The sequence below is a fragment of the Megascapheus bottae genome, chromosome 18 (assembly GCF_031878675.1).
Source record: "Megascapheus bottae isolate mThoBot1 chromosome 18, mThoBot2.hap1, whole genome shotgun sequence".
Classification (NCBI taxonomy): domain Eukaryota; kingdom Metazoa; phylum Chordata; class Mammalia; order Rodentia; family Geomyidae; genus Megascapheus; species Megascapheus bottae.
In genome coordinates, this window is record NC_143526.1 from 26459475 (window position 1) to 26482132 (window position 22658).

General features: G+C 54.2%; 2 protein-coding genes and 1 long non-coding RNA gene across 5 annotated transcripts; all 3 read left to right on the forward strand.

Moving 5' to 3' along the window:
• Window positions 1-1040: 1040 nt before the first annotated feature.
• Adam33 (ADAM metallopeptidase domain 33) lies at window positions 1041-12086 on the forward strand. Its single transcript, XM_090352697.1, has 20 exons — window positions 1041-1137; window positions 2895-2974; window positions 5480-5556; window positions 6569-6644; window positions 6827-6903; window positions 6980-7160; window positions 7398-7466; window positions 7546-7617; window positions 7749-7915; window positions 8002-8086; window positions 8163-8305; window positions 8792-8972; window positions 9130-9219; window positions 9417-9612; window positions 9742-9850; window positions 9945-10143; window positions 10235-10312; window positions 10397-10505; window positions 10581-10728; window positions 11987-12086. Exons 1-20 carry the CDS (start codon window positions 1041-1043, stop codon window positions 12084-12086), a joined length of 2334 nt encoding a protein of 777 aa, XP_090208823.1.
• A 427-nt stretch (window positions 12087-12513) lies between these two features.
• Window positions 12514-15837, forward strand: LOC150050257 (uncharacterized). 2 transcript variants are annotated; one of them, XR_016538719.1, is made up of 3 exons: window positions 12514-12591; window positions 12856-13173; window positions 15756-15837. It is a non-coding gene; the product is annotated as an uncharacterized LOC150050257 (long non-coding RNA). The 2 variants fall into 2 exon arrangements; XR_016538720.1 differs by having other exon boundaries at window positions 12859-13173.
• A 1031-nt stretch (window positions 15838-16868) lies between these two features.
• Window positions 16869-20635, forward strand: Gfra4 (GDNF family receptor alpha 4). 2 transcript variants are annotated; one of them, XM_090352796.1, is made up of 6 exons: window positions 16869-16914; window positions 18572-18983; window positions 19123-19230; window positions 19320-19465; window positions 20296-20387; window positions 20555-20635. In XM_090352796.1, the coding sequence occupies exons 1-6, from the start codon at window positions 16869-16871 to the stop codon at window positions 20633-20635; spliced, it is 885 nt and encodes a 294-aa protein (XP_090208922.1). The 2 variants fall into 2 exon arrangements, with proteins under 2 accessions (XP_090208922.1, XP_090208923.1); XM_090352797.1 differs by having other exon boundaries at window positions 18572-18917; window positions 19130-19230; window positions 19331-19465.
• Window positions 20636-22658: the final 2023 nt, after the last annotated feature.

Here is a 22658-nt window from a genome sequence, read left to right on the forward strand (position 1 = left end):
CAAACGACATAACCACTTTGGGAAATAGATTGGCAAGATCTACTCAGGCTAAAATACTCTTCCCAGGGCCCCACCACTACCCCCTAGGTATTTACTCAAGAAAAACAGTCTCCATCATGACCAGAAACTGGAAACAGTGAAAGCACACAACCATGATGGGATGGCTGTGTCCTCGGGACAGAAGAGGACAGGAACAATGAGCTGCACTGCAGATGCCACCCTGATGAAGCGCTCATCCCCTTCTTCCCCTCCTGCTCATCCTCCCTTTCTCCAAGTGGCCAGAAGGGGCAGTCAGGGCTGCCTCTCCTGGAGGAGTCACTGGACTCCGTCATACATTTTAATGTTTTAATCACCTTTCTGTAGTTTTCTCCGCTTCATTTGACTACTTAAATCTGAGAAGCAGATTTGCATAAAAATGAAATGCCTCAGCTGGGAATGTGGCTTGGTGGTAGAGTACTTGCCCAAGGGGAGGGAGGTAGGGAGGGCAGGGGGGGGTGTAGAGAGAGGCGCTAATGATCCGGAGACCAAGACAGAAAAGACTCCCCACTCCTGGGAGTGGTGCTTTGTGCAATTCAGCTGCGTTCTTCACCGACAGCCTGGTCCCCAAGCCAGTGGTTTGTACGTGAGTTGGCGGTCACTGCAGCTGGATCCAGCTGCACCTGATGGCCCCCACCTGGTCGATCATCTAGCTCGAGGAACCGTTGGGGGTCTCTCCCAGGCAGGGGGAAATCCTTGGAGGATGAGGTCCGACGGGCAGCTCTGTCCACCGTCTCGCTAGGGTCCTCAAAGAACGTTTCCCGTGGTCACCGCTGCATCCTCCACCACGGTGACCTCCACGGAGACGCGAGCTGGAGTCCCGCCTCTGACCTGCGCGGCCCGCTGGCTCGTCCCGGCTCCTGCGGCGGCTGCGGGGTCCGGCGGGGTCACCCCGGGAGGCGGGAGGGGCGGGAGGGGCGGGAGGGGCGGCCGACACCCAGCCGGGGCGGGGCGAGCAGCCTGCATGCAGCCTGTGCAACTGAGACGCTCGGGCGCTCCCAGCTATGGGCCGGGGGTCCTGGGGACCGGGAGGGTCGCCAGCGCTGCTGCTGCTGCTGCTGCTGCTGCTGCTGCCCGCGCCGGGCGCCCGGGCGTTCCCAGGTGAGGCGGGTGCGGAGGTGCTCCACTCCTTTGGGAGCCAATTTTGGAGAGTTCAAAACCCTGGGGCCGCCAGGAAGGAGGACAGAGCTTGGGCAGGGCTGGGGCGGCGTCGGGCCCACTTGCCCACACCCTGGGCAAGGCAGAGAGGCAAAATCCTTCCTCCTGCTGCAGCTGTCAGGTACCCAGCGCTGTCCCCCGGGCAGGCCCCTGCGCCAGCCCTGCCTCACCCCCAGTCCTGCTCTGCCTTCAGGACTCGCGGTCCCCTCCTCCCCCGCCCTGGGCAGTGTGGATAGTGTTTATAGAGTTGCCTTGTTTGGTGTGACCCACGAGGACTTCTCCAAACAGAAGATGTGGGTTTGGCAGTGCCCGGGGAAGCCTGTGTCTGTCTCTTTCCATGAGTCAGGGCTCTTCACCTCTCCAAGAGGGCCAGAGAACTCTCCAGATCCTGCCCAGCAAGGGCCTCACAAGAAGGCAGTGGGGAGGGGACAGGAAGGACTGCGACCCTCATTTCTATGTGTTCCTGATCCATCCCAGCCAGGAAAGGGAGGGGGACAGCTGGCTTGCTTTGGGGGACGAGCTCTAGGCATTCCAGTGGGAGGACTCTTAAAGCTCCAGACTTGAGCCACAGGGAGAAGGGCTCCATAGCCTGCAACTCAGACTGGTTCCCTCTATCCACTCCCATACAACTTTCACTTTGCTCTGTGTGCCTTCTTCACAGCCCAATGGTCAGCAAGTGTGCAGAGGGCATGCACACCTGTTCACACGCTGTGCCTCAGGCCAGACAATAGTGCATCCCTCGGCTTCTATTCCGGAGTGGCAGCACCCCATGTCCCCCCGCCCCCACACCACCACAAGCTAGCTAATGGCAGTTGGATCATCAATGAAGGAGGATATGGGCTTTGAGTTAGGGGCCTCCAGGAGCTGCTGCCATTCCTGGTCCTTGATGCCTGAGGTCTGGGGAGGAGATGGCGGAGGAGCAAAGGGAAGGAGTTGGGATGCTGCTGAAGGAGGAACAGAGAGCTGGCGGGGTGGGAGGGAGGGGACAGCGTGTTATAAAAGTCCATGCTGAGTGACAGGGTAGGAGGGCCAGCTTGGGCTCTCTGGGGCCTGTTGGGGGTGGGGAGGCAGGAGCATTCCAGGGGAGCATTCCAGGCACCCTCTGAGTAATGCTTGGCTCCAAGCTTCCTCCTTAGAGCCCCTTTTGGCAATCCCCCTCCTTCCAGGACTGAGGCTCTGTCCCCAAGCTTCCTCTCATCTTGAAGATAAAAGGAGGTAGCTCTGGACCAGGGGCCCCAGGGATGCTGTCACCAGCACCAAGTCCCTAAGGAGAGGCTGAGCAAGGTGGACCTCTGGAGACCTCGGGTTGTTGTTTTTCTCAGATGGTGAGGGAGACACAGGCAGCCTCATGTCACAGATCTCTCACACTAATGGCATTTGCTGCCCAGCCTAAAAATACCCAGGCCTGCCTCCTTCTTCCTGTCCCCTTTGCACTGTGGGCCATAGTCTCTCTTCCTCAGGCCCTTTGACCCTAAACCTACCCCTCACCCTCAAAGGTCAGGCAGCTACTAATTCCCCAGTTGTTCCTTCCCAGGCCCCTGTATCTGTCTCTTGCCACCTCTCTGGTGGCTCTTTCATTCCAAGGATGCCCCATGGCTGCGTGGCCCATAGCCTGAGTCAGGGAAGATGAAGGTGCCTTTCTGGACCTCCTCTTCTCCTCGTTCCTTGGGCATCCCTCACTCTGCTCTGTCCTCATCCAGGAAATGGCCGTGGAGAGCCAGTCACCCCCTACTGGGTTCTGGATGGTCCACCCTGGCGCACAGCCACCCTGGAGGAGCCGGTTAGTATCTCCTTCCCCTGTTCTCAGCAGGGACCCCATGTTTTCCAATACCCCCTGCCCTTTGCCTAGTTGCAGCACTGCAGTTTTTTCTGGCACTCCCAGAACAAAATCACTACTCTTTTTGGCCTCACCCCACCAGGCAGGCGGGGCAGGAGACAGTGAGATGGGTGAGCCTGTACACATGGAAGTCATTTCCAGCTTCCTCCCCCATTTTGGATTACCCCAAGTCCCCACGCCCACAAGCAGAGATGAGTCTAGAGTTGGAGGCCTGAAGCTTTAAGACACCAAAATATCTTCCTTTGACTGACTTGTCTGGAACACATGGCCCTGTGGGCATTCTGCTGCCGCTCCTAGGCCTGGCCCTGGCCATTCAGGGGCCTCAGAGTTTGTGGTCTTTTGGCAATAGTCACTCTTATGGTGCCCTTAGTGCAAACCCACCCCATTTTGCACCTCTCTCTGGCCCCCTCCCAATTCAGCCAGTCACATTCTTCCAGAGTAACCACATCCCAGATGTTGGTGCCACCACAAAGTGTTGCAAACCAAGAAGCCAATAGCCTTTTTGTGCTCATTTTACCAAGGGGCAAACCGAAGCTCAGAGACATTGGAAAACTGATCATGTTCACACAGCTCTTTGGGTCTGGAAGCCTGAGACCGGCTAAGGTCTGAAAAACTTCACTACCCCTCACTCAAGCCTGGAGAACATTCAATTCTGAGTTTCCAGGCCAGAGTGGACAGTCCCCCTTCCCGAGCCAGAGAAGAGCCCAGAGTCAGATGAGTGTAACTGCAAAGATGGGGGAGTGTCCCCAGAGCTCCCTAGGGGGCATTTACTGCCCCTCACCAGTCTTTCTCCTCAACTCAACTGGTCAGACACACAGTGTTGGCCTTCACTTTGAGATTTTTTTTTGACATCTCCAGTAAAAGGGAGGGCTGGGCACATACTGGGGTCACTGCCTGAGCCTGAGCTGTCCCTGCCTTGCTTTGCTTACTTCTGGTCTCTGCTCCAGGAAGCCTGAGAAGGCAGGGGAGGGCAGGAGGCTGAGCTCAGGCAGGCAGATGTCCTGTCCTGTAGCCAGGGTGCACTGATATTGCAGGGTGGGGGTGGGACACACAGTGGAGGCAGAGTAGAGATACCAGGAGCTGAAAAGTGAAGGCAGCAGGGGCTAAAAAGGGACAGGGACCTTGAGCATGGCTTTCCATCTGGATCACTCACTGCCTTTGTCTAATACAAACCCTTTCTCCAATAAAACGGGTGGCTGGGGGCCGGGAGTTTGGCCTAGTGGTTAAAGTGCTTGCCTAGCATGCATGAAGACCCAGGTTCAATTCCTTGGTACCACATACATAGAAAAAAGCCGGAAGTGGTGCTGAGGCTCAAGTGGTAGAGCTCTAGCCTTGAGAAAGTCCAAGGACAGTGCTCAGGCCCTGAGCTCAAGCCCAGGACTGGCAAAATAAAATAAAATAAAATAAATAAAAAAAAATAAAACGGGTGGCATTCCAGCTATATGAGCTCATGTTAAGGCCTTGTGGGGTCTATGGCTAGGAAAATGAGGGCTGTCTGCTCCCCACCTGTTCCCCGTCCCCCCAGAACTTTGAGCCCTTTGGCCAGGGTCCCAGCACAGTGCATTTTGAGAGAAAAGGGGAGAGCCAGCCAGCAGGGTGGGAAAAACATTCCAAAGATACAGCAGACCCCCAGGAATCTCCTGGGTTGGCTCCAATTCTGGGCCCCCAGCCAGACTATGTGAACAAGGAGAAAGATGGGATATCCTGTGGGATGGAAGAGGCAAAGGGGGCAAGGAAGGGAGGAGAGGAGAAGCTGCCCCGCCCTCCTGACATCTGTCTGAGAAAACCAGTGCTTTCCCGGAGCCTGGGATGGGTTGCTGTTTACTTTACAAGCTCAGAAGTGGGTGGACTGCTGAAAGCCATAGAGAATTTCAAATGGGGCAGTTTGCCCAAATTACAGGTAGAGAATGAAGTCTGGGTTCCATGGGGAATGAGAGGCAGTAAGATACAGAAACAAGGGAATGAGGCTGCAGCTCATTGGAAGTACACTTGGATAACATGTCCAAAGCCCTGGGTTCAATCACCAGCACACACAGTATTTTACACACACACACAAAGATAGAGAAACAAGCTTCCATAAATACAGAGCCCACTTCCCAGGGGCTCCCCAATGTCCTCATGACCCTGGTGTCTCTTGTATTTCATGTTCCTCTGGGCAAAAAAGAAGGCAGGCCAAGAGCCCAGTAACTGTAGACACACAAGGCACCTTTCTGGAGTTCATCTCTAGGGAGGATGTGCTGTGCCTCTGACAGGCTGTTTATGCACCGCCAGCCAGTTGGCTGTTGTCATGACAACAAACATCCTAGGGTTGGGAATATGTTTTCTCTTACCCCACCTCCATCCATGCCTCCATGAACTTTCTCACTAGCCAGATGCACATCCCACCTGCTCACTGGCAGGCAGGTGGCCTGGAGGCCATTATCACAGTCTGTACTCTTTCTCGCCCAGATCTTCACATTAGATGTGGGGCTGTTGGTCTTGGAGGCAGAAGGTCAGGAGCTCCTGCTTGAACTGAAGAAGAATCAGTGAGTACCGGGCTGGGGAACCACTGCACTGAGAACAGACCATTTCTCAGGGATGGAGTGGGGTGGTGAGTCCGGCAGGAGAATTAGTGCAAACTCCAGCAGGGGACTAGATGGGGAGACTCAAAAGAAGTGCAGACAGGGACTGAGAAGTTGGCTTAGTGCTTGCCTAGCATGCATGAAGCCCTGGGTTCCATTCAGTATCACACAAATAGCAAAAGCTGGAAGTGGCACTGTGGCTCAAGTGGTAGAGTGCTAACCTTAAGCACCTGGGACAGTGCTCAGGCCGTGAGTTCAAACCCCAGGACTGGTTAAAAAAGTGAAGGTGTCATATTTACTCATGGCTGGCCCTCCTTGAGCTAAAGTGGGCTGTAGAGGCTGGGTAAACCCTTCTGTGGCCACATCTCTCTTCCCAACCTCAGGACTGGCTTGGCAGTTGTGTGAGTACCACCTAGTGGACATTCCTAGAATACATTCAGTTAGGCAGAGAGAAGAGGGAAGAAGGAGAAGAGGAAAGAGAAGACAGAAGCAGAGACTTAGGATTCCCACAGATAGGATGGCACTCCATGCAAGGGCAAATTCACAGTGGTCACAAAGGTCAAAGCATCCATCTAGTAGTGGCAATTTGTCTATCCTGTCTGGAATGTCTACATCTTCAGGTGAAATGCATAGACAGATGAATCTGAGGAGTCCTAGTAGGTCTGAAAGCCTTTGAGTTCTGAGGATTCTGGATATTCAGAGCCCAAGATCTGTGAGCAGGATGAAGCCTTGGACTGAGTGGGATGGGGTCAAGATGGAGCACAGGCTCTTGAGACCGTGCAGACTATATAGGTGGGCAGGAGTAGGCATGGGCAGGTGAGATATCGCCCCCCCCCAACAGGGAGTATCACTAAAGACCAGTAAGATTAGGCCTCTAGAGACGATGCCTCTAAACATGAGACAGGGAGGCTGGAAGGCCACCTGGAGGAGGAGGCAGGGCTAAATCAGTTGATTCTTCAAACACCTCTCCCAACAGGTTGCTGGCCCCAGGATACACAGAAACCCACTACAGACCAGATGCCCAGCCTGTGGTGATGGTTCCCAACCACACGGTGAGACACTTCCATGGGCTCTTGAGGACAGGGTGAGGGGAGTTGGGGATGCACCCTCTGGGTCGAATCACTGTGGTGCATCCGCTGTGCCCACCCTGTTCCCCAACTCCAATCCCTAAGAGGTTGGAGTCCATCCTTCTGTCCCTTCGATGTCAGCCTTGGCTGGCCTGCTTCCTTTCCAGGATCATTGCCACTATGCTGGGACCGTGAAGGGCTTCGGAGACTCATGGGTAGTTCTTACTGGCTGCTCTGGAATGAGGTGAGGAGTCTGGGCGAGGGGATGGGGCTTAAGGTAAGAGCCCTCTCCCACCCGCTGTGTGTTGCTCACACCATAGGGGCCTGATCGTGCTCAGGAGCAATACTAGCTATTATCTGCATCCCCGGCCACCTGGGCACTCCAAGGACTCCTCAACCCATATGATCTTCCGGACAGAGAGGCTGTTCGCCTGGAAAGGGGCCTGCGGCTTCCAGGACAATCAGGACATGGCCAGACTTCCTCGAGCTCCCCACAATAGGGTCAGGGGCACAAATAATAGCGGAGGTGGGAACGCACAGTGTCATATCCATAGTATGCACGATCAGAAGAGACAGAAGCGCAGGCCCTACAGCAGGGCCTTGTCCTGCTCCTTTAACTCAGAAACGGAGAAATAAGTTCTAGCAACAGATTTCAAACTGTTGTCTCTGAGAATGGGGGTTCGTGGTAAAACTCCAGTCTAGCAGCCTGCTTCTCGAGTTTCCATTTGTACCTTGCAGGTGAGGAGAGAGGCCGGCCGTGGGAGCCCCAAGTACCTGGAGCTGTACCTGGTGGCTGACCACACTCTGGTGAGGGAAGGCTGAAGGACTCGAGGGGGCTGGGTGCAGCCTGTCCAGTCCTTCATGCCTGGAACTCCTGCCTTTCCAGTTCTTGATCCAGCACCAGAACTTGAACCACACCAAACAGCGTCTCCTGGAAGTCGCCAATTATGTGGATCAGGTTGGGGAAGGGGCAGGGCCGGCAGGTGCTATGGAGTATGGAGACAGATGGAGGGTGGCAAACGGTGGGCGCACAGGCCTACAGTGGGACGCCGGGGTCCTGACTGCAGCCCGGCTCCCCTCTGCCCTCAGATTCTCAGGACATTGGACATTCGGGTGGTGCTGAGCGGCCTGGAAGTGTGGACAGAGCGAGACTACAGCCAGATCACCCCTGACGCCAACGCCACGCTCTGGGCCTTCCTGCAGTGGCGCCGGCGGCTGTGGGCGTGGAGGCCGCACGATTCGGCCCAGCTGCTCACGTGGGTGCCTCTCCCCCCCCCCACTGGTGGGAGGGAAGGACGGCCCGGAGCCCTGGCCCCACCCGATCACGAGCGTTCGCCCTCAGGGGTCGCACTTTCCGAGGCACCACCGTGGGCCTGGCGCCCGTCGAGGGCATGTGTCGAGCTGAGAGCTCCGGAGGCGTAAGCATGGTTCGTCTCCTCCAGGACCTGGAGGGACGGGGCGGGGCCGGGCTCGAGCCCGGCGGTGACTCCCCCACCCTCCCAGGACCACGCGGAGCTTCCGATCGGCGCTGCTGCCACCGTGGCCCACGAGATCGGCCACAGCCTTGGCCTCAGCCACGACCCCGACGGCTGCTGCGTGGAGGCCTCAGCGGAACAGGGCGGTTGCGTCATGGCGGCGGCCACGGGGTGCGCACAGGGCAAAAAGAGCTTGGCTTCTCCACTGGATTTCCTTGCTTAATCCTGTTTTGCTGTTCTGTAAAAACGAGGATACGTATGTACCTGTCCTCACGGTCGTTTATGTGACCTTCGTGGAAAAGAGGTGGATAAAATGGATTCTCAAGCGTGTAAAGGTGGAGGCCAGATTGTAACGCCAGCCCCAAATCTCAGCCAGGGCTGACACTGAAGGGGCAGAAGGATGGTGGTGTCCAACCTCTTAGGGATTGGGAGTAGGGTGGGAACGGTGGCTGCACAACCGTGATGCACCCCAGACGGTACGTGAGAGCCCAGGTGTACGAGCGCCGGTCTGTCCAGCTTTGCATTAGGTAGGAACGAGGTCCGTAGCCAGTCCTTGCAAACAGCACAAGATCCCACCTTTAAAAAAGAAAAAAAAAACTTTAAAAAAGGAAAGAAGAGGCGGTGGTCCCCGCAGGCCGACGCCCACCCCTCCCGCAGGCACCCTTTCCCGCGGGTGTTCAGCGCCTGCAGCCGCCGCCAGCTACGCGCCTTCCTCCGCAAGGGGGGCGGCGCATGCCTCGCTAACGCCCCGGGCCCCGGGATCCCCGCTGCGCCTCCGGCTCGGTGCGGGAACGGCTTCGTGGAGGCGGGTGAAGAGTGCGATTGCGGCCCGGACCAGGTCAGATGGGCTCGCCTGGCCCCTGGGGACCGAGAATGGACAGCCCGCCCCCCCCCCCCCCTCCGCAGCCATTCCTCTCGTCCCCGCGCTCGCTCCCTCTCCGGAGGTCTGGGGCGTTGCGTCCTCACCTGTTGCTCTCTCACCTTTCCGTTGGCAGAGGTGCCCGGACTCCTGCTGCTTCGCCCACAACTGCTCGCTGCGCGCGGGGGCGCGGTGCGCCCACGGCCGCTGCTGCGCGCGCTGCCTGGTAAGGACTGCGGGGCGACCCGGAGCCAGCCGGCCAGCCGGCCGTCTCGGCTAGTGGGCGCCCTCTGGTTGCCCTACTGGGTGCTGTCTCATCTCCAAACGTGGGTCCTCCTGGCGCCCCCGCCCTCTTGCAGCCCCCCAAGCCCTGATCTTTCACTGTGCTTTATCTGCCCTCCTCTCACCGGCTCACCCACGCAGCTGAAGCCGCCGGGCACGCTGTGCCGCCGGGCTGTGGGTGACTGTGACCTCCCTGAATTCTGCACGGGCGCCTCCCCTCACTGTCCCCCGGACTTGTACCTACTAGACGGTTCGCCCTGCGCTGGGGGTCGCGGCTACTGCCGGGATGGGGCGTGCCCCACTTTGGAGCAGCAGTGTCAGCGGCTCTGGGGCTCTGGTGAGATGGCGCTGGGCTTTACGAAGAGGGAGGGCCTGGGGCGGGGTGGGGACCGAGTAGGGGATGGGGGAGCTGGGGTCATCGAGTGCGGCTCAGGTCTCAGTGGCCTGGGCCCTGCTCCTCCCTCAGCCTCACGCCCAGCACCACAGGCCTGTTTCCAAATGGTAAACTCCGCGGGAGACACGCGTGGGAACTGTGGCACGGACACTGCGGGTGGTTTCCTGCCGTGTGCACCAAGGTGAGCGCTGGAGTTGGAGGGGAACCGAAGCTGTAGAATAGTTGGAAGAAAGGGGTACAGACTTCAGGCTGCCCACCCTCTACTTCCTCCTCAGTGATGCCCAGTGTGGGAAACTGCAGTGCCAGGGTGGGGAGCAGAGCCCACTAGTACCACACATGGTGCCTCTGGACTCCACGGTTCGGCTGGAGGGCATCGAGGTGGCTTGCCAGGGAGCCCTGGCACTCTCTGATGCTCAGCTGCACTTCCTTGACTTAGGCCTGGTAGAGCCGGGCACCCAATGTGGACCTAGCAAGGTGAGCCCTGCCACCCACCCCCTCCAGGTCCCTTGAGTCCTTCCAGGCCAAAGTGTCCCTTCTCACTGCCCTTTGGACACACTACCCACAGATGTGCCAGGACAGGCGCTGCCAGAATGCTTCTTCCCAGGAGCTGGAGCGCTGTCTGAGTGCCTGCCACAACCATGGAGTGAGTAGAGAAAGGTGGACGTGACCTTGGCGGGGGGACGTCCTTGATCCCACCGTGACTCTTCTTTCCTTCTCTTTTCTGCAGGTTTGCAATAGCAACCATAACTGCCACTGTGCTCAGGGCTGGGCGCCTCCCTATTGTGACAAGCCAGGATCTGGTGGCAGCGTGGACAGTGGGCCTATGCAGCCTGAAAGTGCGCTGATGGGGGCCAGGGGGCCAGGACATGGGGTGGTGATGGGTTAGGGACTGGAAGCTCTCTTCTGCACAGAGCGCGATGCCTTCCTGCTGGCCACGCTCCTCAGCTCCCTGCTGCCTTTGATCCCTGGTATTGGTCTGGCCTGGTGCTGCTTCAGGCTCCCAGGACTTCGGTTCCAACCCTGTCTCTGGGGCTGTAGGAGGAAGCCCATGTGCAGCGGGTAAGCTAATGCCCTGCCTCTGAGGGTGCGGGTCCCTCTTCCTGAGTCCACTCCTGTGATTCTCAGAGCTCCACTGGGTTTCAGAGAGCTGCGTGTTGTCCTCAGCGTTGTCCCTAGGTGCAGAGAGACCTGAGGGAGGGGAAGGGAGGGACGAGGATGACCTCCTAGGCAAGCCTAGACAGTAGACCCTGCCCCCCCCCCAGCACTCAGAGCTTAGCCTTTCACTCCCCACCCCGGCACTCCTCTAGTCCACTTCAGCTTCTCCACAGGGTTTTGGTGGGGAATCCCCCTCCCATCCCAACCAGCTCCCCAGGCAGTGGAGGCCTCTGCAGCCTCAGGTGTTTGGGGCCCTAGTTCACTTCCTATGTGCTAGTCACTGTCACCTCTTTCCAGATCCTCTGGAACTGAGTTTGCATGTCTGTGCATCTTATCACTTATCAGCTACGGTGCTGGCTGCTCTTATGCCAAAGGATTGCTCCAATCCAATTCTCCCTGACCTGAGGGGAGTGTCACATAATGCTAAGTGTCTTTCCCCTAGGAATACCCCTTCACTGACCCTGGGCAAAGGTGACCGACTGGACCTGAGAGCACTCCTAGTCAGCTGAGCTAGAAATGTGAACAGAGGGTATCCAGGGAGGGGTAGAGAACTGGCCAGGCCCCAGGTGCCAGCGGAGAGGGCCTTGGCACAACTGAGAAGTGATAAGGGGCTGAGGGCAGAAGAGAAACATGGGAGGAACATGGGATGTTAGCATGGGAAGGGGTGCTACGGAGTGGTGGCAACTGAATCCCATCTTTAGTACAGGGTTTTTGGGCAGTGGAGATATCAGTGGAAGTGGGGAGGTCGTGGGAGATGGGGCATCGGGTTGGAGGGAGGGTGGCTTGGAGTTGAGCAGCAGGTGCCTACCAGTAAGGAACATGGAAGGGGGCACATCCGGGCAACTCCAGTCCTAGGTGGGATCTGAGCAAGGCTTTTCCAGGAGAGTTTGGGCCTTCAGGGATGGTACCAAAGCTTAGGAGAAACGCCAAGGCTGGAGAGGGGAGGTGCAGGGAGTCCTGGAGGACACAGGTCTCAAGGGAAGCCTGGACTCCAAAGACGCCTCCAAGAGGGACAGGAGGTATGAGACAAAGCAGAAGGGTGGAAATTCAGCCAATACCCAACACAGAACTTGACAGGGCACCATGCTATGAAGAAGCGGACCCCTGGTGCCCTGCTCAGAGTCACTGTTCGAAGCTCCTCATTGTTTATCCCACTGCTTAGGTCCAACCAAGGCCCATGGAGGGAGTGCCACCCAGGTGGAGTTCATACCATGGAGCTGGGCCCCACAGCAGCTAGAGGGCTCCAGCCCCGGGGTGAGTGAAGGACCAGGGGACATGAAGAGGGAAATGAAGATAGGGTGTGTGTCTGTGTGTGTACACATACATGCATATGCTAGCACTGGGGCGTGCACTGAAGGCCTGAGCGCTGTCCTTTAGCTGTTTTTTTTTTTTTTTTTGCTGGTGTTCTAACACTAGAACCACAGCACCACATCCAGCATTTTTGGTGGTGATTTTCTGCCTGAAGTGGCTTTGAACTTCCATCCCCAGATCTCAGCCTTCTGAATAGCTAGCATTATAGATGTGAGCCACTGGCACCCAACAAAGATGGTATCTTTCCCCCTGCCTCCTTTCCACTGCACCCCTCTTCTCCATTGTGTACTTGGCTCTCTTGAGTCTCCTGTGCTGTGCCCAAGCCCCAGGGCTCCCACCAACTGTGTTCACAGCACTTCTCCTCCTCCATTGCCTCCAGACCCCAGGAACATTGCCAGAGCCCAACAGCCACCCAGAGAAGCCTGTGCCATATAGCTCTGCCTTCCTGTCCCTCAGGTAGGTGGAGCCCCTGAGCTCTCCCCCTCTCATTGCTCAGCCATCTCCTACTCAAGTTCCTAGGTCTAGGTTAGTAAATAAGGAAAGGAGAAAGGAGAGCTTAGAGAAAGTGTGGTCATGGAGACAGATGCTGGAAGCCCGTGGGGCAGGGGAGGGAGGACTGTGGCTCTTCATGGGTGACTCCTCAGCCTCCTGACTTGTAGCCTGGGACATCGATGCCTTCAGGGAGTGACCCCTCCACCACTACCACCACCTCATTTTCAGCAGATCAAGCCCAGATGCCAAAATTCTGTCTGTGGGGGAGAAGCATTTAGTAAAGACAAGTGACCACTGAGAGCTACTCCAGCTACTTGGACTTCAAGGACAGCACCAGCAAGTCAGCTGACCTGTACCTTCCAGCATCTTGGAAGGATTCAACCCCCAGTAGAGCTCTATGACTCCTATCCAGGACCCTAGAGTCATCAGAAGCTTACCGGTGTGGTCCTTGGCTCTGAGGGCTGGGGCATTCTGGGTACACATTCAAGCCTGAGCATCCACAAAGGAGCAAAGGTCCCACAGCTCCCAAACTCCCCATCAGCGAAGGTGGGATCATGCTGTGTACCTGGAGAGGCATGTGTCCTGATAGCCCGGTTGTTTCTCCTCTATATGTCTCTTCCAGATGTAGCTCTGTGAAGGGTAGATTCCTGGTAGGATTCAGGTTGTGTCTCTGCCCTGCAAGTAGGGAAATGAGCAAAATCTTTGGGACTGTCTTTGCCCAGTCTCTTCTGGTTCTTCCCTGTACCCTTGGACATGACACCAGCCCCCACCCCTTTTCTAGCTCTCACCTGAGGTTGTGGGGTGTGGGTCTGCTGTAGCCCCCTTTGCTTGGGCATTATTCAGCCTCCCTCACCTCTGTGCGAGGAGATAGTAGGTGACATTTTAGAAATGACCACAGAGAAGTTGGAAGAGAGACAGGCAGCTTGGGACGGGGGGGGGGGGGGAGCTGTGTATCTCTATGAGTCTTTTGTTGTTGTTGTTATAAATGAAAACCATCGGGTTATCCGGAAGGTTGCAACTGACGAGGAGAGCCTCGAAAGCAGTCCAGACTTCACACAGCTGTCTGGTGAAGCAGATGCTGCCCTCCGCTTTCTTCTCCTGTCCCTGTGGACACTTCCATCCTCCCATGACTTCTTGCAAGTGTTACTGATGTGTAGGCAGTTGCCGCTACGCAACAAACTACCCCATATCTGAGGTGCTTACCACAATAAGCCGAAAATCATATTCTAGTAAGTTGAAGGAATTGGGGAAAGTTTTGCAGTCTACCATTCCTTCCACTGATAGCCAGAGAAGCTACAGCCCCAACTCATCTAAAACATCCCAAATAATCTCCAGATAGAGGCTTTTCAGTTATTGGGGGCTTTTTTGGTTGAAGGTCATAGGGCTTGAACTTCAGACTGTCCCTGAGCTCTTTTACTCAAGGCTAGTGCTCTATTACTCTGAACCACAATGCCACTTGTGGTTTTCTAGTAATTAATTGGAGATGAGTCTCACAGACTTTGCTGATTGGGTTGGCTTCAAACTGCAACCCTTAAATCTCAACTTCCTGAGTAGCTAGGATGACAAGTGTGAGTTGCCAGTGCCTGGTAAGTTTTTTTTTTTTTTTGAGCTTGACACATTGCTCTTAAATTGCATCTATAATGGAAAAAAATCAAGCCAGGTACGGTGGCTCACGTCTGTCATCCTAGCTTCTCAGGAGGCTGAGATCTGAGGATCACGGTTCAAAGCCAGCCTGGGCAGTGAAGTCTGTGAGACTCTTATCTCCAATTAGCACTAGAAAATCAGAAGTGGTGCTGTGGCTGCAGGGGTAAGGCAGTAGCCTTGAGCTGAAGATCTTAAGGACAACTCCCCGGCTCAGAGTTCAAGCCCTACGACCGACCAAAAATAAATAAATAAATAAAGATGAGTCGAGACGATTAAAATTAAGAAAAGAAGCAATAAGAGAAAGAACATGTTTCATTTTGCTCTTTCTTGCAGCTACATCTTTTATTTGATTCTTAGGTTTCTTCCAAAATAGTTACTATAATTCTTGCCTCAATGAAGTTTAAAATGACAATGATATTGAGAAGCTTAAAATAATCATGAATTATAAAACTGTACTTTATATTCACTATTCTCACATTATAGTATACATATTATGTATATCATATATTATACATAATATGCAAATACTATAATTATACATAATACCCCACCATCACCTGAAAAATGATAGTAAAGAACATATGTTTTTACCTCTGGTAAAACTGGTGGATGCTGGGTGTTTGTGGCTCACACCTGTAATCTACTTAGGAGACTGAGATCAGGAAGAGTATGTGGTTAGAAGCTAATAGGCAGAGAAGTTTGTGAGACTCATATCCCCAATTAACCTGCAAAAAGTGAGGCTGGAGATTTGGCTAAAGGGTAAAGCACCAGCCTAGTGAGCAAGAAAGCTGAGCAAGTTCAAGCCCTGAACTCAAATTCAAGTAGCAGCAATAAAAAGATCACTATAAAACTATATAGTAGCCAGGCGCTGGTAGCTAACACCTGTAATCCTAGCTACTCAGGAGGCTGAGATCTGAGGATCATGGTTCAAAGCTAGCCCAGGCATGAAAGTCTGTGAGACTCTTATCGCCAATGAACCATCAGAAAACTGGAAGTGGTGCTGTAGCTCAAAGTGGTAGAGAGCTAGTCTTGAGCTGAATCACTCAGGGACAATGCCCAGGTTCAGAGTTCAAGCCCCACAACCGACCCAAAACAAAACAAAACAAACAAAAATCCCAAACTATGTAGTAAGGCAGAGTATGAGGAGGGGAGGTCTGTATTACTTCACTACTTGCTTTCAATCTGCAAGCCAATACCTTGCTAACACCTCTTTGGTGTCCCTGTTTCCTGGGATTTGTATGTCTGTTTGTGCTGGTACTGGGATTTAAGCTCAGGTCCTGGCACTCTTTCTACAGTTTTCACTCTTGGTTCACTATAGCTGAAGTTTATTTGTTACCACAGATGTCAAAAACTAATCAAACAATAAGCAAATCAAGTAGTAGAGCACCAGCAGTGATCTAAAAAGCTGAGAATGCAGCCTTGGTTCCCCTATTGTGTCTCATGCATGCTTTAAAACATGTCTCATGTTTCTTCTCTGATCACAGAAAGCCTCAGATACATATAAGAGAAAATAACTAGCCAGAATTCTCCAAAAGCATGAAGAAAAAGGATAAAAAGACTGGGAAGAAACAAAGAGATATGACAACAAAATGCAATATGGGATTCTGGATCTTGGAGTAAAAGGATCGCAGTGGATAAATCAAGGACAATAAAAAATGCCCCTCTGGGGTCGGGAGTTTGGCCTAGTGGTAAAGTGCTTGCCTACCATGCATGAAGACCTAGGTTCGATTCCTAGGTACCACATACATAGAAAAAAGCCAGAAGTGGTGCTGAGGCTCAAGTGGTAGTGTTCTAGCCTTGAGAAAGTTCAAGGACAGTGTTCAGGCCCTGAGCCCAAGCCCAGAACTGGCAAAAAAAAAAAAATGGCCTCTGTAACAATATTGTACCAATGTCGATTAAAACACTTCTGCTGTGATAGCTATGATGCTAACAACTGGGAACATTGAAAAGCTTAAGGGAAACACTTTTTGTAGCTTTTATAATATAAAATTAGTTTATTAAATATTAACAATAAGAGCATAAAGGAAACAGAGCAATGTTGGCTCATAACTGTATTCCTTGCTGCTCAGAAGGCTGAGATCTGAGGATCACTGTTCAAGGTTAGCCTGGGCAGGAAACTCTGAGACGCATTTTCAATAAACTAATCAAAGAAGCTGGAAGTGGCGCTGTGGTTCAAGTGTTAGAACACTCTCTTTGAACAAAAGAAGCTCAGGGACAGTGCCCAGGCCCAGAGTTCAAGCCCCAGGGTCAGAAATTAAAACAACAACAACAAAATAAAGTATCAGGGAAAAGCTAAAGAGAAACAAGGTCTCCCCAGGTTGTTGTGTAGCTGTTGCTGGATGCCTGTATGTGGAGGGTAAGTGAGTTGGGTTGGTTCATTTAGGCACAGGCAAGTGTTTTCATGGCTCCTTAAGGGTACAGCCTGGGCGGGGACAAAGTAGAGAGCCCAGGTGTCATGCCTGCAGCCAAGGCTCCTCCCAGTGGGAACCTGTGAGCCATCGCAGCCTGGGTGTCCGCTGAGGAGCTTCTCAGGAGTCACTCTGCCAAAGGCATCAGTGGCTCTTCCTCCTGCTATCCTCTCTTCCACTGAAGGGAGCATGGGCTGCTGTCTGGGATCTGTGCTGCTGCTGCTGCCACTGCTGGGTAAGCATCTGTTTCCCACTTTCCCCCCACCTTTTTCTGTCTTGTTCCTCCCAAAAGGTAGGAGAGCAAAAGAGTGATCCAGGGAAAAGCTGTAATGTAGGAAGGACCACTGCAGGAGGCCTGTATTCCGTGACCGTGGACATCTGCCAGTCTACCCCCACAGCATTCACCTTTTCAGGCCCATCAGAGACCAGTGGAGCCATCTCCCTCCCAGTTCTCACCTTGGTGACTCTTCCCAGGAACTTTTCCTCTCCTGACCTCTCTCCCAACGTTTCCTATCCTTTACCCTTCCCCCAGCTCCAAAGCCCCCCTTCTAGTCTTCTGGGCTCATTGCTATGTCTAATTCACTGGGGGACATTTTAGTGTCTGGCTGTTCCACTTTCAGTATTACCTTTTCTCTACCTGGAGCAGCACAGGGAAGGGGCCTTTTATGGGGTATGGGGTGTTGAATGGGGTATGGTGAAAGTTTAGGCAGAGGAGATCTTGGAGCTGGGATGCACTACCTTGAGAGTGGAGAGGAGGTACAGGTGCTCCTGGCAAGAGAACTAGGTAACCACAGAGCAGGTGGGTCCAAGTCCTCAGGTGATGCTGGGTGCTGTTAAGTGGGACTGAGACCTAGCAGTGCTTGCAGCAAGGCTGGGAGAGAAGAGCCTCCAGGACAGAAGGGAAAGGAAGGGAGGGGAGAGAAGGGATGACTATGACTTGCTCATCTCCGGTCTCTACTCATACACTCCACTGATTCCACACCCAAGCATGGGGTTACCCTTCCTACAGAGCTCAGGGTACTGAAGCCAACAGCAAATATCACTATGATCCAGGACCAAGAACGAAAGAAAAAAAAGAAGAAAGGAAGAAAAAAAAGAGGGCGGGGAGCATAGCCTCGTGGTAGAGTGCTCGCCTAGCATGCATGAAGCCCTGGGTTCAATTCCTCAGTACCCCATATATAGAAAAAGGTGGAAGTGGCGTTGTAGCTCAAGTGGCAGAGCAATAGCCTCGAGCAAAAAGTGTCCAAGGACAGTGCCCAGGCCCTGAGTTCAAGCCCCAGAACTGGCAAGAAAGAAAGAAAAGGAAGGAAGGAAGGAAGGAAGGAAGGAAGGAAGGAAGGAAGGAAGGAAGGAAGGAAGGAAGGAAGGAAAGCAGAAAAGCCCTGTTCTCAGGCCAGTGGCAGTAGATCCCCCTCCCCAGACCCACACTCAACAAGGTGGAGGAAGGGGCCAGGAGGTACTTATTCTCAGACTGGGGTGCTTTCTATAGTCTCAGCAGGAGGCTGGAGAGGGGAGGGAGGGGTAGATTAGATTGGTTTTGGTGACCCAGGTCCTAGGACATCTTGATTTCCGGATAGCCTGCTTGGCTGAATTTAGACATAGCATGTGTAGGAGCAGCTTGCCGTGGGTCTAGCATGTGTAATTCCATCTGGCTAGACATTGTCACCTGTCACCAGCCACCCTGGTGTGGAGTGATATACCCTCCCAGTCAGTGTCAGATCAGGACGGACAGAAAAGTAGTAACGTATAAGCCCGCGTAGGACAAGGAATAGGCCGCACTCAGCCCCTACTTGAGTTTTGGACCACCTCCAACTTCCCAGAGTAGGGACGGAGTGGATCGCGCCAGGGGGACACACTGAGATCTAACTGCACACTGCCTGGCGCTCCACCAGGGTCCGCGCGCTCCGCGGGACAGAACCACTGCTTGGATGCGGCCGAGGCGTGCACAGCAGACGCGCAGTGCCAGCGGCTGCGCACCGAGTATGTCACCCAATGCTTGGCTCGGTCCGCATCCGGTCACTGTCACCTTGCCCGCTGCCACCGCGCCCTGCGCCGCTTCTTCTCCCGCGGGCCGCCCGCGCTCACCCACGCGCTGCTCTTCTGCCAGTGCACCGGTACGGAGTGCGCCGAGCGCCGGCGTCAGACCTTCGTGCCAGCCTGCGCCTTCGTCGGGTCCAACCCGACGCCGCCCTCCTGCCTGGAGATCTTGGAGGCCTGCGAACTCAGCCCAGTCTGCAGGTGCGCGGGGGCGGGGGGTGTGACGCAGAGCCTGGGGCGGGGCTCAGGGGCCCGAGAGCCGGGTGCTAGGGGTGGGGCACGAGGGTGGAGCTTTGGGGGCTTAGTGGGAGGGGCGCTCGGGGCGTGGCTCCAGGGGCGGGGCCCTGGGTGGGGCGGGGAGGGTGGCTCGCAGGGCGGGGCGGGGTAACTCTGCTCTCGTGTCCCTGGTACAGACCTCGCCTCCTGGCCTTCCAAGCCTCCTGCGCCCCAGCCCCAGATGTCTGCCCGCGAGGTCAGGGCCCCCGCTGTCTGCGCGCCTACGCAGGCCTGGTGGGTATGCATGGCTGGGATCTGGGTGCGGAAGAAGGGGTTCTCCAGGAGTTGCTTCTGCCAGCTTGGGCTGATGACCCCGCCACTGGGGTCCCTTCCTGTAGGCACCGCCGTCACCCCAAACTACGTGGACAACGTGAGCGCACACGTGGCGCCCTGGTGCAACTGTGGAGTCAGTGGGAACAGGCGCGAAGAGTGCGAAAGTTTCCGGGGGCTCTTTACAAGGAATCGTTGCTTGGGTGAGGTACCCCAGTAGGAGATGCGCGGGAGCCAGGGTTGCCCTAACTCCCCACTGCCAAGCCCTCTAAGCAGGCAGGGAGCCTGTTTTGGAGGGGAAGAAATCGAGGCTCTTTGCAGTCTGGGGGAATCTGGGCCAGACCAGGTCATAGACCCTAAGGAGAATCTTACAGGTATCAAGGCAAGCATCCCCTCCTTCGGTACTGGTTTTGAACTAAGGTGCTCTAGCACTTGAGTCATGCCTCCAGCCCCACTTTTTCTAATTAATCAGATACATGGTCTCCGAACTTTTCTGCCCTAGCTGGCCTCAAACCGTGGGATCCTCAGGGCCTCTCAGGTTCCTGGAGTAGCTAAGCCTCTTAAAACAGTAGCTAGGAGTGGTCAGAAAGGGTGATAACGTTAGGACAATAGGGTGGGAGAGTCAAGCTGTTTTCCACACTTGTGAGCGCATTTCCTCGCCATCTCCCTCCAAGTCCTCCCCCACAGGTGACCCTGGTCTTGCCTTTTGAGGTTGGAATAACTTGTGCTCTGGGATCCCAACTTGTTGAAGTTGGGATCTGGCACTTACTAGCTGAGCATACACTGTAAGCCTTTTCTGTGTTCCACTGTAAAATGGAGTGATACTTTTCACCCTGGCCTTTGAGGATGGAGAACTGTTCAGCTTTCTAGCTACTCTTACCCTAGTTGTCCTTGTCATTGCTCCCACACATACCTCCCATCCCAGAAGTTCTTCTTTGCAGGTAAGGAGGGGTGTCTCTCAGTTTGTCCCCAAGGTACTGGGGGTCCTGGGCTAGAATTTCCGAGCCAAGCTCTCTGGACCATCCCTCCATAGATGGTGCCATGCAAGCCTTTAGCATCAGGTGGCCCTCAATCCTGCAGGAACAGCTGAATTTCCACGAGGATACTGGGCACAGCCTTCTACAGGTAAGATGTAGGGACGGGGTTGAGCGAGCTGGCGGTTCCTGCACTGTGGCCTTCCACACTCCATGCCAGGCAGGCAGAAATACAGGCATGAGTGTTCTGGGAAGGGGTGTAGGCTGAGAGCAGCATACATTGCTGTTCTGAATCTTCTCTCTGCTCCCACCCCTCAGACTTCCTCTGTCAACCAGTCCCTGGAGAGGAACTCCCTGCTGGCCCTTCTCTCTGTCCTGGTTCTCAAGGCCCTGCTTTGACTAGAACCCCAGACCTAGGACAACACATCCAACTATCCCACTCTGCATAGACGGCTGGATCACATCTCTGGCCTACTGCTCACTGCACAGGGACTGGCTTGCCCTTGCTGCCACTCTTGTGTGTGGACACTGATACATCTGTGCCCTGGAGTGTAAGTTGGAGGCTGAGGGCCTGCTGGCAAAGCCTCTGGTTCCCCTGTTTGTAGGCACCTTGGTTGGATTCATCATAGAACTCGACATCTAGAGATCAGAACCCTCCCAACTGAAAACATACCGAGTATATCCAGACAGACCCACAGGCAAGGCTCCCTCTGGCACTGAAGCCTTGCAGGGTGCCCCCCGCCCCAGTTAGGCATTATACCAACAATCCCATCCACCCGTGCCCCTGGACGGTGTGCTTGCCATCCATGACACCCCCCTTGATGAGCACCAGCTGGAGTGAGTGTGGTTCCCATCCCTGCCATGCCCGCAGCACTACACTGGCTGCAGTCTTCTTCCCAGAGGTTTACGTCAGCACTAGCTAGCATTAGCACGCTATAGCAAATAAACCCACATGCATTGGCACTGACTTTGCTTTCCTGTTGTCACTGCCCTGAGAGCCTGAAGACTTGGTCTCTGGTGGCCTATGTGGCTTTGCGTGGCCTTAGCAGCTTTCCAGGTTGTGTCTCCTAGCTGTGGATTTGAATTAGCTCTCAAGTCTTAGTGGCAGGGATATTCTTTGCTTTTGTGTCTTCTTTCTTTCTCTGTTAGTTCTCAGATAAAGAAACTACATTTTCCAGCCTCCTTTGCAGCCAGAGGTAGCCAACAGACATACAGTAACTAGGTAGTGTCTATGACCCAGTGAATGGACAGTATATAAGTATATGTATATGTATATGTATGTTTATTATTGCTGGTCCTGGGACTTGAACTTGGCCTGGGCACTCTACTGAGCTCCTTTTGCTCAAGCTCTCTACCACTTGAGCCACAATAGTACTTCTGGGTTTCTTTTCCCCCCTGTGACTAATTGGGGATAAGATTTTCACAGACTTTCTTGCCTGGGCTGGCTTTGAACTGCAGTCTTCAGACCTCAGCCTCCTAATAGCTAGGATTATAAGCATGAGTCACCAGTATCTGGCTCATGGGCAATACTTAATTGCTGTTCTGGGGTTAAGAGTGTAGCTATGATAGAAGGCTTGCTTAGTATGTATGAGACCCTAGGTTCCATCTTCTTCCAGCTCCACCAATTATGTCAAGAAAGAAAATGTAGTCTGCGAAGGGGCTTGGGGAAGCAGCCTTTGTCTGGAACGCTTGGAGCCTTTTGTCATCCTGACCAACAGGGCTACCCCTTCATAGGCCCATTTGAGATGAGGCAGGAGCTATGAAGTAGGCTGAGGTGGAGACTGTTGGTGCTCTGTTCAGAGATGCCCCGGCTAGCACTGCTGAGTTGCAGCTGCAGTTTGTTGCTACTAAACCAACCCAGCTGCCCTCTTCCTAGAGAGTCATTGCCCAGACACACTTCTTAGCTTGCTCTCTACTCCTGGGGTCACGGTGGTCAGGAGCACAAGGCAGGGACACAAGAGCTTGGCCTATTTGCTTCAAGGAATGACAATTACATTTTCCCTTCAAGCTCCAAAGGAGTAGAACAAGCCCAAGGGGGCACTCTGGCTGAGACCATCTCATAGCTCAGTCCTTGCTCCAGCCAGCCTCCCTCTCTCTGAAGAGCTTGCTCTTCAGTAAATCATGGTGTAAGAATCCTGATCTAAGACATGAGGGTTAGGCACATACCGCACCAAAATTTAGACCCTGGACTGTCCTTGACCATTGCAACTCAAACCCATAGGCACTAATTGCTCACACTGTCAGCCAGTTCCCAACTTCAAACTCTCTCTCCCTCCCTCCCTCACTCCCTCCCCCCCCTTTCTCTATCCCGGGCCTTGAACTCAGGGCCTGAGTACTACCCTTGTGCTTTCTCAAGGCTAGAGCTATACCACTTGAGCCATAGCACCACTTCCAGCTTTTTTTTTCTATATATATGGTACCA